This window comes from Peromyscus californicus, unplaced genomic scaffold (assembly GCF_007827085.1).
Source record: "Peromyscus californicus insignis strain IS unplaced genomic scaffold, ASM782708v3 Scaffold_7__1_contigs__length_154581171, whole genome shotgun sequence".
NCBI lineage: Eukaryota > Metazoa > Chordata > Mammalia > Rodentia > Cricetidae > Peromyscus > Peromyscus californicus.
The window spans coordinates 95,680,806-95,693,563 of record NW_026294595.1 but is presented as its reverse complement, the minus strand read 5'-3'; the positions used below and the strand labels follow the sequence as shown (position 1 = coordinate 95,693,563).

General features: G+C 44.3%; 1 protein-coding gene across 9 annotated transcripts in view; it reads left to right on the top strand.

The window, feature by feature from the left end:
• The window catches only part of Tp53bp1 (tumor protein p53 binding protein 1), a 90,191-nt gene that overhangs the window by 42,313 nt on the left and 35,120 nt on the right, over nucleotides 1–12,758 (top strand). For all 9 annotated transcript variants that reach the window (XM_052723199.1, XM_052723202.1, XM_052723205.1 and 6 more), the window contains 2 exons: nucleotides 1,908–2,113; nucleotides 7,368–8,697. In XM_052723199.1, coding sequence (XP_052579159.1) covers nucleotides 1,908–2,113; nucleotides 7,368–8,697 — 1,536 coding nt within the window. The remainder of the gene's footprint in view (nucleotides 1–1,907; nucleotides 2,114–7,367; nucleotides 8,698–12,758) is intronic.

The window sequence follows — 12,758 nt, the reverse complement described above, 5'->3', positions numbered from 1 at the left end:
TCATTCTACAAAAACCCTACTCAGATTGTTAAGTTAATTTCTTAATTTCTTCTATCTGTAATGTGAACATATAAAAAGGATTGTATGAAAAATGCTTTTTCTTCATGTTTATAATCAATACCTACTGTAGAAAATTTGGAAAGATAATAGGAGAGTAATGTGAAGGAAATAAAAAAAAAAATCATCTGAGGGACCACAATCCAGTTTAATTATAGTTAGTATTTGATGTGTTTTTCAGAACTTTTTCTGTACATACGAAAAAGTATTTTTATGCAATTGATATAATTATATAATCTGATTCAATTTTCTTTTTTCTTTTCCATGTAACATTGCATCAGCTGTATTTAACACATTTGCTTAATATGTGCATCAGTGTTTGTGGAGTTTCAAATGCTTTTTAGATCTGTTTTGTCATCTATCATAGATTATTAAATCAAAGTTTATATCACTGGACCCTAAAATCTCATCAGATTGGCATGTGAGGGTGAGGCCAAGCAAGCAGCCAGGGTGGGCACTGAATTTGGATTGTAGGTAGTAGGTAACATGAGTGTTAACTGGGGAAAACTAGATAGAGTAAGTAGTTTATAACTGGTGTGGTTAGGATCACGTTGTAGGTTAGGGGTCAAAAGCCTGACAAATTAAACAGCTAGCTAGGCTGGGTAGCCTTAAGATAGGTAGATTATTATGCAGAAACAGTGGTTTTTAGATTTTATTTTATGTGTATGGGTGTTTTGCTTGCATGTATGTTTGTGTACCACTTGTATGCCTGGCACCCTCTAAGGCATAGGGTGTTGTATCCCCTGGAATTGGAGTTACAGATGGCTGTGAGCTGCCGTATGAGTGCTGAGAATCGAACCTAAGTCCTTTCAGAGAACAGTAGTCTGTGCTCTTAACTTCCGAGTCATCTCCCCAGCCCCAGAAACAGTGTTTTATGCTCTCTCTGTGTGTTTCCCCTGAGCCCTTTGTGTTGGGATTCTGAGGTAAGTCAGTGTTGGTTGATTGGTGTTGGTAGCTCTGTGTTTGTTCTGGTGTGAGTCTCTGTACTTAGCTGTACTTCCTGCAGCTATAGGAAGTTCCTACATTAGATAACTGACTGGGAGTGATGGACAAATTCATTCCCTTTCCAGGCCTGGCGCAGAATATGTAATCGTTAAATTGGGTGGCATTAAGTGCTGGGGAGGTGGCTCACCAGTCAGAGTGCTTGCTGGAGTTGGTGGGATCTTTAGAACCCGTGTAAGCGCGAGGAGAGCACAGTGGCCTACTGGTTAATCTGACCCCAGCAGGTGTAGATGGGATCCATGGAGCAAAGCTGCTTATCAACACTAGGAGAAGTCAAGTAAGATTCTTGACATCACCTTGGGCCTCCACAGACACCCCCCAACATGTGCACACGTGCTTGCACCCACACACATGTAGACATTCATACACATGCATACCACATGTGCAAACATGAAAAAATTAATCTGGCTATTCCTAAAGAAGATGTGAGAATGAGCTGTGACAATCTGGGAGGGTTTAGAGAAGGCAATATAATTTTCATTTCTTAGGAGTGGGGTGGGTATCCTCAGATGAAACACCATTTTAATCTGTATCTAAAAATAGATGTGGCCTGGTGAGGTGATTAAAAATGCCTGACTGGAAAGCCTGCCAGTCTGAGTGTTGTCCCTGGAGCCCATAGTGGAAGGAGCCAAGTTCTGAAAGTCGTCCTCTGAGCTCCATGTGAGTGCACACGCGTGCATGTGCACTCGGGTAGGTAGTGGGACACAACCTACTATCCTGTCAGTTTGTTGAAAATTAGGACACTGTGTTTAGGGATGGAAATTTCTGCACCAATTACTGTTCGTGTTGGAGCATGAGTGATACTGGTGATGATAATTTCTTAATTCATTTTCCCTGTGTGGAAGCAGATGAGACCATGGGTATGTCAGGGATGCCTGAAGAAGGAGGGGAGACTTTCCAGAAGCTTCAGGATGACGAAGCATTGGAGAGAGAAAAGCCCCTGCTCCCACCTCAGCCTGCTGTGTCCCCGCAAGCGTCGACACCGGTGTCTCAGAGCACGCCTGTCTTCACCCCAGGCTCACTTCCCATCCCATCCCAGCCTGAGTTCTCTCACGTGAGTGTTGTAGGGAAGGTTGCCTTCTGATACCTTTGCTTCCCCTCCTTCCTTTTTTTTGTTTGGTTTTTTTTTTTTTTTTTTGAGACAGAGTTTCTCTGTGTAACATTCCTGGCTGTCTTGGAACTCATTTTGTAGACCAGACTAGCCTCGAACTCACAGAGCTTTTCCTCCTTACTTTGTGGTTCAGGGATTTGAACCTAAGGATGCACAGTGTCTTAGGGTTTCTATTGCTGTGAAGAGACACCATTATTTTTGTTGCTACTTAATAATTGTAATTTTGCGCTGGGGTGGTAGTGCATGCCTTTAATCCCAGCACTCGGGATGCAGAGGCAGGTGGATCTCTGAGTTCAAGACCAGCCAGGTCTATAGAGTGAGTTCCAGGGCAGCTAAGGCTACACAAAGAAATCCTGTCTCAAAAAACCAAAAAAAACAAAAAACAAAAAACCCTGTAATTTTGTTACTGTTATGACTCATAATGTAAATATATGATATACAGGATATCTGGTATGGGACCCCTGTGAAAGGGTGGTTTGACCCCCAAAGGGGCCATTACAGGTTGAGAACCACTGGTCTAGTTCCTCATGCTGGTTGGGGACATTTTCTTAGAGCCTTTTTTCCATCTTCTTATTTATTTTATATTTTGTAGGCTATTGAATTATAGCTGATTGGTGATCCTTGCCAACTTTGAAGGCATTGCACTCCTGATTTTGTGTTTCTGGTCCTTCCAGTCTGATCTTGCTTTGGGCCCTGTGACCTGGTTTTTGTTTTTTGGTTTTTTGTTTATTGTAATCCTGCAGGCTTTTCTCTTGTCCCAGTGTCTGTACTTCCCACCCCCAGATGTCTGGGTTGTGTCAGGTTGATAGCTGAAGCTAACTAGGGCAGGTGATTTCAGGGTTCATCCATGTTACTGCATGGAGCAGAATTTCAGTCCGTTTTATTGTGACTGATACTGTTGTGTATATAAGACATTTACTCTTTAGTTCAGTTGATGAATACTGGGGTTGTTTCTCCTTTTGTCTCTGTGATTCATGCTGCCATGAAGGTTGATGCACAGACTTGTGTGAGAATGTTTCGTTTCTCTTATGTAAACTGTGGGTGCAATTGCTGGGTGTCATCTATTTTAATCCTCGGAGTTACTAATTTCTCTGCTTTTGTTTTTAATTCTTGCAGTCTTTTTTCCTCTGAATAATTTTTGTCTTGTTTCATGTGTGTATTTCTCTTTAATGATAATAATTATTTTGAAAGTTTTCTCTTTCCCAGAAGAGTCACTGTTCTAAGTAGGCTTTAATCACGTATTTATTTAAGTGCTGCTAAGGAGTTCAACCCATAGTCTCAAGTATGCTGTGCAAATGACAACTCTCACTCAGACAGAATCTTGCTTTGTAACCCAGGCTAGCCTCTGACTTGTCCTCCAACCTTGGTCTCCTAGCTTTTGGGATTACAGGCATGTGTCACCATGCTGTGCTTGTTTATTGTTGGGGAACCATACCTTAGGCCTGGTGAATGAAACGCGTGTGCTTTACCAGTAGGTTATACCAAAGATCAATTCTGTCCTTCCCCCCATTTTTTTTGAGGTAGGGTCACGTGGTATCACAAGCTACTCACTATGTAACTTCCGGTCCTCCTGCCTCTGTCTCCTGAGTGGTGGATTGCAGGTAGTGCTCTATCACTCAGTTTTGTGGAGTGGTTGTTTCCTTTGTTTTTTGTTTGGAGACAGGGTCTCACTATGTAGCTATGGCTGTCCTGGAACTCACTATGTAGGCCAGGCTGGCCTCCAACTCAGACACCCACCTGCCTCTGCCTCCCGAGTGCTGGGATTAAAGGCGTGCACCATCAACACCCAGCTTGTTGAGTAGTAGTATTAATACTAAGGCTGGAATCCAGAGCTTTGTGCTTGCTAGACATGAACTCTTCCAACTATGTCTCCAACTTGGTTTTGGTGTCTTTTACATTTAATTCATTTGATATTGTGTGTGTGTGTGTGTGTGTGTGTGTGTGTGTGCGCGCGCGCGCGCGCGCTCACGTGTATGGCTTAGTACATGTGTGGAGGTCAGAGGACAATTTGAATGTATTGGTTCTCTCTTGTGGGTCTGGGAACCAAACTCAGTCAATAGACTTGACAAGCAAGTGCCTTTACCTTCTATCTTAGTCACTGTTCTGTTGCTGTGAAGAGACACTATGACTATGGCTATTATTATTACAGAAAACATTTAATTGGGGGCTTGCTTACAGTTTCAGAGGTGTAGTCATTTATCACCATGATGGGGAGCATGGCAGCATGCAGGCAGGCACTGGAGCAGTAGCTAAGTGCTGCATCCTGATCTGCAGGAAGGGTGTGGGGGGGGAGAGATCAGGCTTGGCATGGGCTTTTAAAACCTCATTAAAACCTGAAATTCCACCCCCAGTAACACACTTCCTCCAACGCTACACCTCCTAAACCTTCTAATCCTTTCAAATAGTGCCACTCCTTGGCAACTATGCATTTAAATGTAGACTCTATGGGGGCTGCCATTCCTATTCAGACCACCATGCCTAATGAGCCATCTTGCTCTCTGTTGCTGTCTTATTCATTCATTCATTCATTATTTATTTATTTTTGATTTATTTACATTGTTGTTTTGACTACATATATATCTGTATGAAGGTGTCAAATCCCTTGAAACTGGAGTTACAGACATTTATGAGCTGCCATGTGGGTGCTGGGAATTGAACTCAGGTCCTCTGGAAGACCAGTCAGTGCTCTTAATTGCTGAGCTATCTCTCCAGCTCTGTCCCTTGCTGTCTTTTAAATAAGAGCTTTCTCCTATTTGCTGATTTAAGAGTGAAAAACCAGAACTCTGGATTAGTAACTGTGAGGCCATAGCTGGGCTTCCTGTTGCGGTCCTCACTGAGTGTGATCTGCTGGGACATTTCGTCAGGAGTGCCCTAGTGTTTGAATCCTGGTCATCTTGGCTTAGTTATAGTCCCCAGAAAAGTCTAATTCCCTGTCTGCTGGGTCAAGGCCGGTTGTTATTGTCCTTTGGAGGAAGAAGGTTTGGAGCGAGGGCGATGAGACACAGGGAGAGGTTCCACTCAGTCTGTCTTCAGGATGGGACGCCATGCCTGTGCCTCCGTCCTCCAGTGCAGGGCATTGTGTTGTATTTTCTCGGGTAGAGGCGGGGCAGGGAAAGAGGGTATAGGAGTTGAACTGCTTCTGAAATAGACTTCTCAGGCGGCCCTCCTCCTGCTCCAGCAGCACCCTTACCATCACTTTTAGAAGTATCTGATACTACTGCCAAGTCCTAAGTAAGTCCTTTGGGAGGAGGAATGGGTGTGGTGTGTTTGTATTACCCTGGTAACTTCTTGGAGTTCTCTGATTTGGCCTCGTAATTACCTTTCACTTGTCTACCAAGTGGATTGCCACTCTTTCAGAGTGTGTGTGTGTGTGTGTGTGTGTGTGTAGTCCTTTGTTCTTTTTCTTGAGAATTATGCATGTTAAAAAATGCTTTTACCATTGCTTATCAGGGTTTCAGAAGTAACTAAAATGGATGTTGAGCCTGGTGGTAGTGGAAGTGGCGAATGCCTTTAATCCCAGCACTCAGGAGGCACAGGCAGGCGGATCTCTGTGAGTTCGAGGCCAGCCTGGTCTACAAAGTGAGTTCCAGGATAAAATCCAAAGCTACACAGAGAAACCCTGTCTCGAAAAACCAACCAACCAACCAAACAACCAACTGAATAAATAAATGGGTTGATTTAAAGCAAAGTATGGAGGCCCATGCCTATAATTACAGCACATGGGTGGTAGAGGCAGGAAGAGCAGGCATTCAAGGCCAGCCTGGGCTACACTGAGTTCCTATTTTAACCCTTACCCTACCCCCACCCCTTCAAAGAAAAAAAAAGAAAAACAGAAACTTGGGGCATCAGGCTGGCTTGGTGGTTGGTGGGTATTTGCCACAGAAGCCAGAGAGCCTGAGTTTGGTCACCAGAACAATGGAGCAGTAATGGAAAGAGAGAATTGATTCTCAAATAATGATGTTTGTGTTAGGAAGAAGGCTGTGTACGAATGCATATGCGAATGCACACACGCACACACCATATTTTTTTGTTTGAGACAAATTGTTACTGTGTGGTCTTGGCTGGCCTGGATCTCACTATGTAGACTTGGCTGGCCTTGAACCCATAGAGATCCACTTGTCTTTTCCTTCCAAGTGCTGAGATTAAAGATGCATGCCTCAGCCTAGTATGTGCATGTGCATATTAAGAAAGGATCCCCCTTTGTAGCCCTGGATGGCCTGAAACTCACTATGTAGATCAAGCTGACCTAGAATTACAGCAGTCCGATCTCCTCTGTCTCCCAAGCTCTGGGATTACTGACATGTTCCATGGTGCCTAGGGCTTGTGTAGGTTTTGAATTTTTTGTTGTTGGTGGTGGATTTTTTAGAGACAAGGCTTCTCTATGTAGTCCTAACTGTCCTGGCACTTTCTATGTAGATCTCACAACTCACAGAGATTCTCCTGCCTCTGCTTCTGGAGTGCTGGGATTAAAGGTTGGGCCGACTTTGTGTATGTTAGGTAAGCACTTCTCCAGCTGAGCTAACAGCAGCAGCAGCGCACACAGCAACTGGGAGTCATGTGGAAGCGCATGTTTAACTTTAGGAGGAGCTGCACTACTGTGGCTACTGTTTTCCTTTCTTCCCAGCACTGCCTGAGGATTGAGAGTTGTTCCACATAGTTGTCGGTGCTTGGTTTTGAGTTTTTAGAACCTTAGCCATTTTTGTGGCCTATAGTGGCATTTCATCGTGGTTTTAATCACATTTCTCTGCTGACTAATGCTCTTGTATCTGCATTTTTAACACCTGCCTTATGAATGTACATAGTGGCGTGTAAAGCGGAATGAATCCATAGTCTTACTTTGTGAGGTTGCAAATGGTTCTGTAAACATATCAGGGTCCAGTATATATGACATGATTTTGGTAGCTTGATGGTGAAGTTAAATTTGAATATTCTTGTGTTTAATAAGCTTGTACTTTTAGGTTTTTGTTTTGGACTATGCTTATTTTTTTGCCAGAGATTTGTATAAGAAAGACACTGAACAGAGTGACTCATATAGTTGAAAGACAGGTCGTGAGGTTTGGCATTCTGGAATTACAGCCTAGCTAGAGTTCTTTAATTTTTGAATAATTGATTTAGAAATGTAGGTGAATCCAAAGGTTAGATATAAAAGAAACATGATATGGACAACTGATAGCTTGACTTTTTTATCCTTCCTTAGGACATTTTCATTCCATCACCAAGTTTGGAAGAGCGACCAGATGATGGGAAGAAAGGCGACGATCTGCAGAGCTCATCTTTGATGGTTGAGTGTTCTAAGACTTCAGAGAGTGGACCAAAGAATTTCACTGCCGACCTTGGGCTCTCCTTGACAGGGGAGTCTTGCAAACTGATGCTTTCTACAAGTGACTATAGTCAGTCCTCAAAGATGGAGGAGAGCGTGGGTTCTCCCAGGATTGAGGGAGATGGAGAAAACACACAGATTGAGGATACTGAACCGTTGTCTCCAGTTACCAATTCTAAACTTCCTGCTGAAAGTGATACTATCCCAATGAATCCAGCTCGAGATGACCGAGTAGAGATGAATCAGAACGGTGACAAGACAAAAGGGGGTGACACAGAGAACAGAGGTGACCTTGGTGACCTTGGTGTTGTAGCCGCCGAGGGTAAAGGCAGAGAAGAAACTGTTGCTGATGATGTTTGCATTGATCTCACTTGTGATTCCGGAAGTCAGGCAGTTCCATCTCCAGCTGCTCGATCCGAGGCACTTTCTAGTGTCTTGGATCAGGAGGAAGCTATGGAGATTAAAGAACAACACCCAGAGGAGGGGTTTTCGGGATCTGAGGTAGAAGAAGTCCCCGAGACTCCCTGTGGAAGTCACAGAGAGGAGCCCAAGGAAGAAACGATGGAAAGTATTCCACTGCATCTTTCTCTGACTGAAACTCAGTCCCAGGCATTGTGTCTTCAGAAGGAACTCCCCAAGGAGGAATGCCCAGAAGCTATGGAAGTTGAAACCAGTGTGATTAGTGTTGACTCCCCCCAGAAGCTGCCAGTACTTGACCAGGAGTTAGAGCATAAGGAGCCAGAAACCTGGGAAGAAGCCACTTCCGAGGACTCCAGTGTTGTTATCGTTGATGTGAAGGAGCCCTCGCCAGGAGCTGATGCTCCCTGTGAACCTTTGGAGGGAGTGGACAAATGCTCAGATTCCCAGTCCTGGGAGGACGTGGCTCCAGAGATGGGTCCTCACGCTGAAAACACAGTCAATGCTGTGGAGGAAAAGAAGGAAGAGCGTGACCGAGATGTGAACGCAGAGAGCACAGGAAAGGACTCTGTAGAGGAAGACTCTCCACAGCCTCCTTTGCCTTCAGTGAGAGACGAACCTCTCAGACCCGACCAGGAGATGCAGCAGCCCCAGCTTCAGGAGAAAGAGAGCCCAGTGACCGTAGATGTGAAAGTGGATGATGCCAAGCAGCTGGGGTCAGAGGGAGTGTCCCAGCAGCTTGTGAAGGCCCCTGCCTGTGCCTCCCAAAGTTTCTGTGAAAGTTCTAGTGGTGAGTGATGGCAGATTCATTTTGAGCTATCCAGCCAGGTTCCCACGTGGAAGGGAAGGTGGTAGAGCTTGCCACACACTGTGTTAGCGTTAGTCTGAGGGGATAATACTTGGGAAATTTTGAGATTGGTGGTTGTAGTTTCATTTCATAGTGGTAATTATTTGTGTGACCAGAGAGCATTTGAGATTTATCAGCACCGTAATTCAGGAGTAGTCAATGTGTTCAATTAGGAATTGTACCAGTTTATTTTTTTCTACTTAGGTCCTGCCCTTGAGACTCCCCTGCCACCCCATGGTTAGCCTCATGTGAGCTACACAGGTGCCACCAGTGAGCTGTACTTCCATAGCTAACGTATTTGTGTGGTTACACAAGTACAATGATTCCTTTTTTTTTTTTTTTTTTTGTTTTTATGTTTTTGATTTTGATTTTTTGAGACAGGGTTTCTCTGTGTAGTTTTGGTTCCTGTCCTGGAACTCACTCTGTAGACCAGGCTGGCCTCGAACTCACAGAGATCCACCTGCCTCTGCCTCCTGAATGCTGGGATTAATGGTGTGTGCCACCACCACCTGGCCTTCTTTTTCTATCTGTCTTATCCATCTGTCTGTCTCTGTCTCTGTCTGTCTACCTATTTATCTTTGTCTTTTTTGGTTCAAGGTTTCATTGTTACAGTTCAGACTAGCCTCACATTTTCTTTTTCCAGATATTTAACAATTTTATTTTAAAACAATATTTCAAATTTATTATTTGGAAATTTCATAGATTTATACAATGTATTTTGATTTTATGCATCTACCATTACCTTCCTCCAAATGTCTCCTGGTGCTCCCGACCCCATTACTCTCCCAACTTCGTGTCCTTCTTTTATTGGTATGTTACTAACCTCCCCTCCCCCAGTCCAATCAGTGCTACCCGTGTGTGCAAAGCTGTGAGGCATCCAGTGGAGCATGTGTAACCTACCTGTGGCTATATCCGCACAGGAGAGCCCTCCTCAGCAACCATCAACTGCTAATAGTCTCTTCCCCATTTGTGTGGGGATTTTGATTGGCTTCATCTTGTGTAGGTCCAGTGCAGGTAACCGCAAGTGCCACGAGTTGATATGTGTAACAGCCACGCCGTGTCCAGAGGTCAGCATTTCACAGCTCTCCCCTCATCCCCCAGCTTTTACATTCCTTCCGCCTGTCCTGCTGCAGAGCCTTGGATTGGGGAGGTTGATGGAGATGATTCATCCCAGCTGAACACTCACGCTCCCTTCTACCTGTGACTTGGACTAGACAGGAGACTGCCGTATCTGTTGCCCATTGCAAAAAGTAGCTTTTCTGACCACAGTTGAGAGCAACATATACCTGTTGACAGCTTGGCCGCTAACATAACAGGTCCCCAGCTGTGGCTGCCATCTCCCTAGTCACGGGCTTTTGACAAGGTTTATAGTACCATGCCTTCGAATGTTCTGTTTTCCTGTCTCCATGGCTGTCTGCCACCCTGCCTGCTAGGAATACCTTTTAATTACTTTTTATAGTCGTATGTAAAAGATTATTCCAAGATACTGAAATATTAGTTGTTATGGCAATAGTATTCTTGGATACTATTCTTCTGAGTACTATAACAGCTTATGCAGTTAGTTGCCAGGATGAATTATTTTTTGTCATAGACACTGCTGTATTAAAATTTATTTTACTAATGTTAGTCTGGATTATTGAAATGCTGGAAAATTATTGTTTCTCTCTTCCTTGCCTCTCCCTCCAGCCCCCTTCCTTCCTCTCCTAACCCATCCCGTTCCCTTCCACTCCCCTCCTTCCCTTTTCCCTTAGCTCCTCGTCTCCCTCCCTTCCCTTGACTTCCTCTTTCCCTCCCCAGCAGTCCCTTCTCCTTCCGTCCTCGTCCTTTTCCCTGGCGCCCTCCTCCATTTGGTGGAGAAGTAGGGACTGCCCCTGCAGCAGGGAGGCATCCTGAGAGTGAGTGAGCTCCTCCTTTTCTTCTTAGGAGGTGATTCTCCTTTAGGGTTGGATGGAGCTTGGTGGTGAGCCTTGAATTCAGTATCTGGCACTGGAGGGGGTGGGGAGGGAAGGCAAAGGAAAGAAAAACCATCTAGTTGTCTTGAAAAGACGGTTTTACGTGTGTGGGTGTTTTGCCTGCATGTATGTATTTGTCGCACATCTATGCAGCAATTTATTAACAGGAAAAAGCGATGAAAATAATGGTTGGAAAACTGTATTTCTGAAAGCTTAAGAAACGAAAAGTTAGAACTGGAGACATGGCTCAGTGGTTGAGGATGCTTACTGTTCTTCCAGAGGACCAGAATTTGGTTTCCCACACCTACAAACCCCTGTAACTCTAGCTTTAGGGGATCTGATGCCCTTTTCTGGCCTCTGCAGACACCAGACCCCACACATGGTGCACAGACATGTATGAGGCACAACAGCCATACACACACACACACACACACACACACACACACACACACACACACACAAAGATTGAGGCGTTGTAGTTAAGGATAGGCCTGATTTGTTTATGTCATAGACCATGTATGAAAAAGCCTATGGGGGGGCTGGAGAGATGGCTCAGAGGTTGAGAGTACTGCTCTCCCAGAGGACCAGGGTTCAATTCCCAGCACCCACATGGCAGCTCACAACTGTCTGTAACTCCCAAGATCTGACATCCTCAGACAGACATACATGCAGGCAAAACACCAATTACATAAAATAAAAATAAGTACATTATTAAGAAAGACAAAGAAAAAGCCTCTGGGACTAAGACAGTCCATTATCCAGCTCAGAAGAAGCAGTGACATAGCCCGTCACCCTCAGAGCAGCTGGAGTCTGCATCTATGACTGGGGACGGGAAATAAAAACAAATATTTAGAAAAAGAAAATTAGAACATGAAGAATAATAGGTTTGGATGCAAAAGAAACAGAACTATTATATGTTTAAAATATAGCTTATGCTGGGTGGTGGTGGCGCATGCCTTTAATCCCAGCACTCAGAAGGCAGAGGCAGGCAGAGCTCTGGTCTACAAAGCGAGTTCCAGGATAGGCTCCAAAGCTACACAGAGAAACCCTGTCTTGAAAAACCAAAACAAACAAACAAACAAAACAAAAAATCCATAAAATATAGCTGGAGGTGTGTAGCTCATTGGTAGGGAGCTTGCCTTGATTTTCTTTTTTCTTTTTTTAGTTTTTCGAGACAGGGTTTCTCTGTGTAGCTTTGTGTCTTTCCTGGAACACGCTTTGGAGACCAGGCTGGCCTCGAACTCACAGAGATCCGCCTGCCTCTGCCTCCCAAGTGCTGGGATTACAGGCGTGCGCCACCACCGCCCGGCTAATTGCCTTGATTTTCTAAGGCCTTAGTTTGATCCCCATTTTGCAAAACAAACAGTAACATAGAATACAGTTATTTAATTGCTAAAACTTAGGAGGATTAACTAAAGAGGAATGTGAAAAGTTAATGATTCTTCAGTTTCAAAAGACAGAATGAGGGCTGATAATGTAGCTTATTGATAGAGCCTGCCCAACATGAAGCTCTGGGTTCACTTTGGTGTGGTGGCTATATCTGTAATCCCAGCACCTAGGAGGTGGAGACAGGAGATCCGAAGGCCAAGGTCATACTTGGCTGCAGCGGCAGTTTGAGGCTAGCCTGGACTTCATGAGATTCTGTCTCAAAAATTAAATAAATAATGGGCTGGTAAGATGGTTTAGTGGGTAAAGGTGCCTGCATTCCAAGCCTGGTGATCTGAGTTCCATTCTGGGGACCCACACGATAAAAGGAGACAACCAATTTCCTGTAAGTTGCTCTTGCCCTCCATATATGTGCCATGGCACATTCGAGGCACCTCTTCCCCCAATATATGCACAAAAACAAATGAAATGTTAAATTGTAATCAAGCCAGCGAGTAAGTGAGCTATCCTGGGCTATGTGAGACATTAATTCAAAAATAAATAAATAAACAAGCAAGCAAACAGAATAAAAGGTATAAGTGGATGAGTTGGGGCTGGGGATGGAGCATAATGTTGGAGTACTTGACCAGTGTATCTAAGGCACGAAGGTTCAGTGTCTGGTACTAC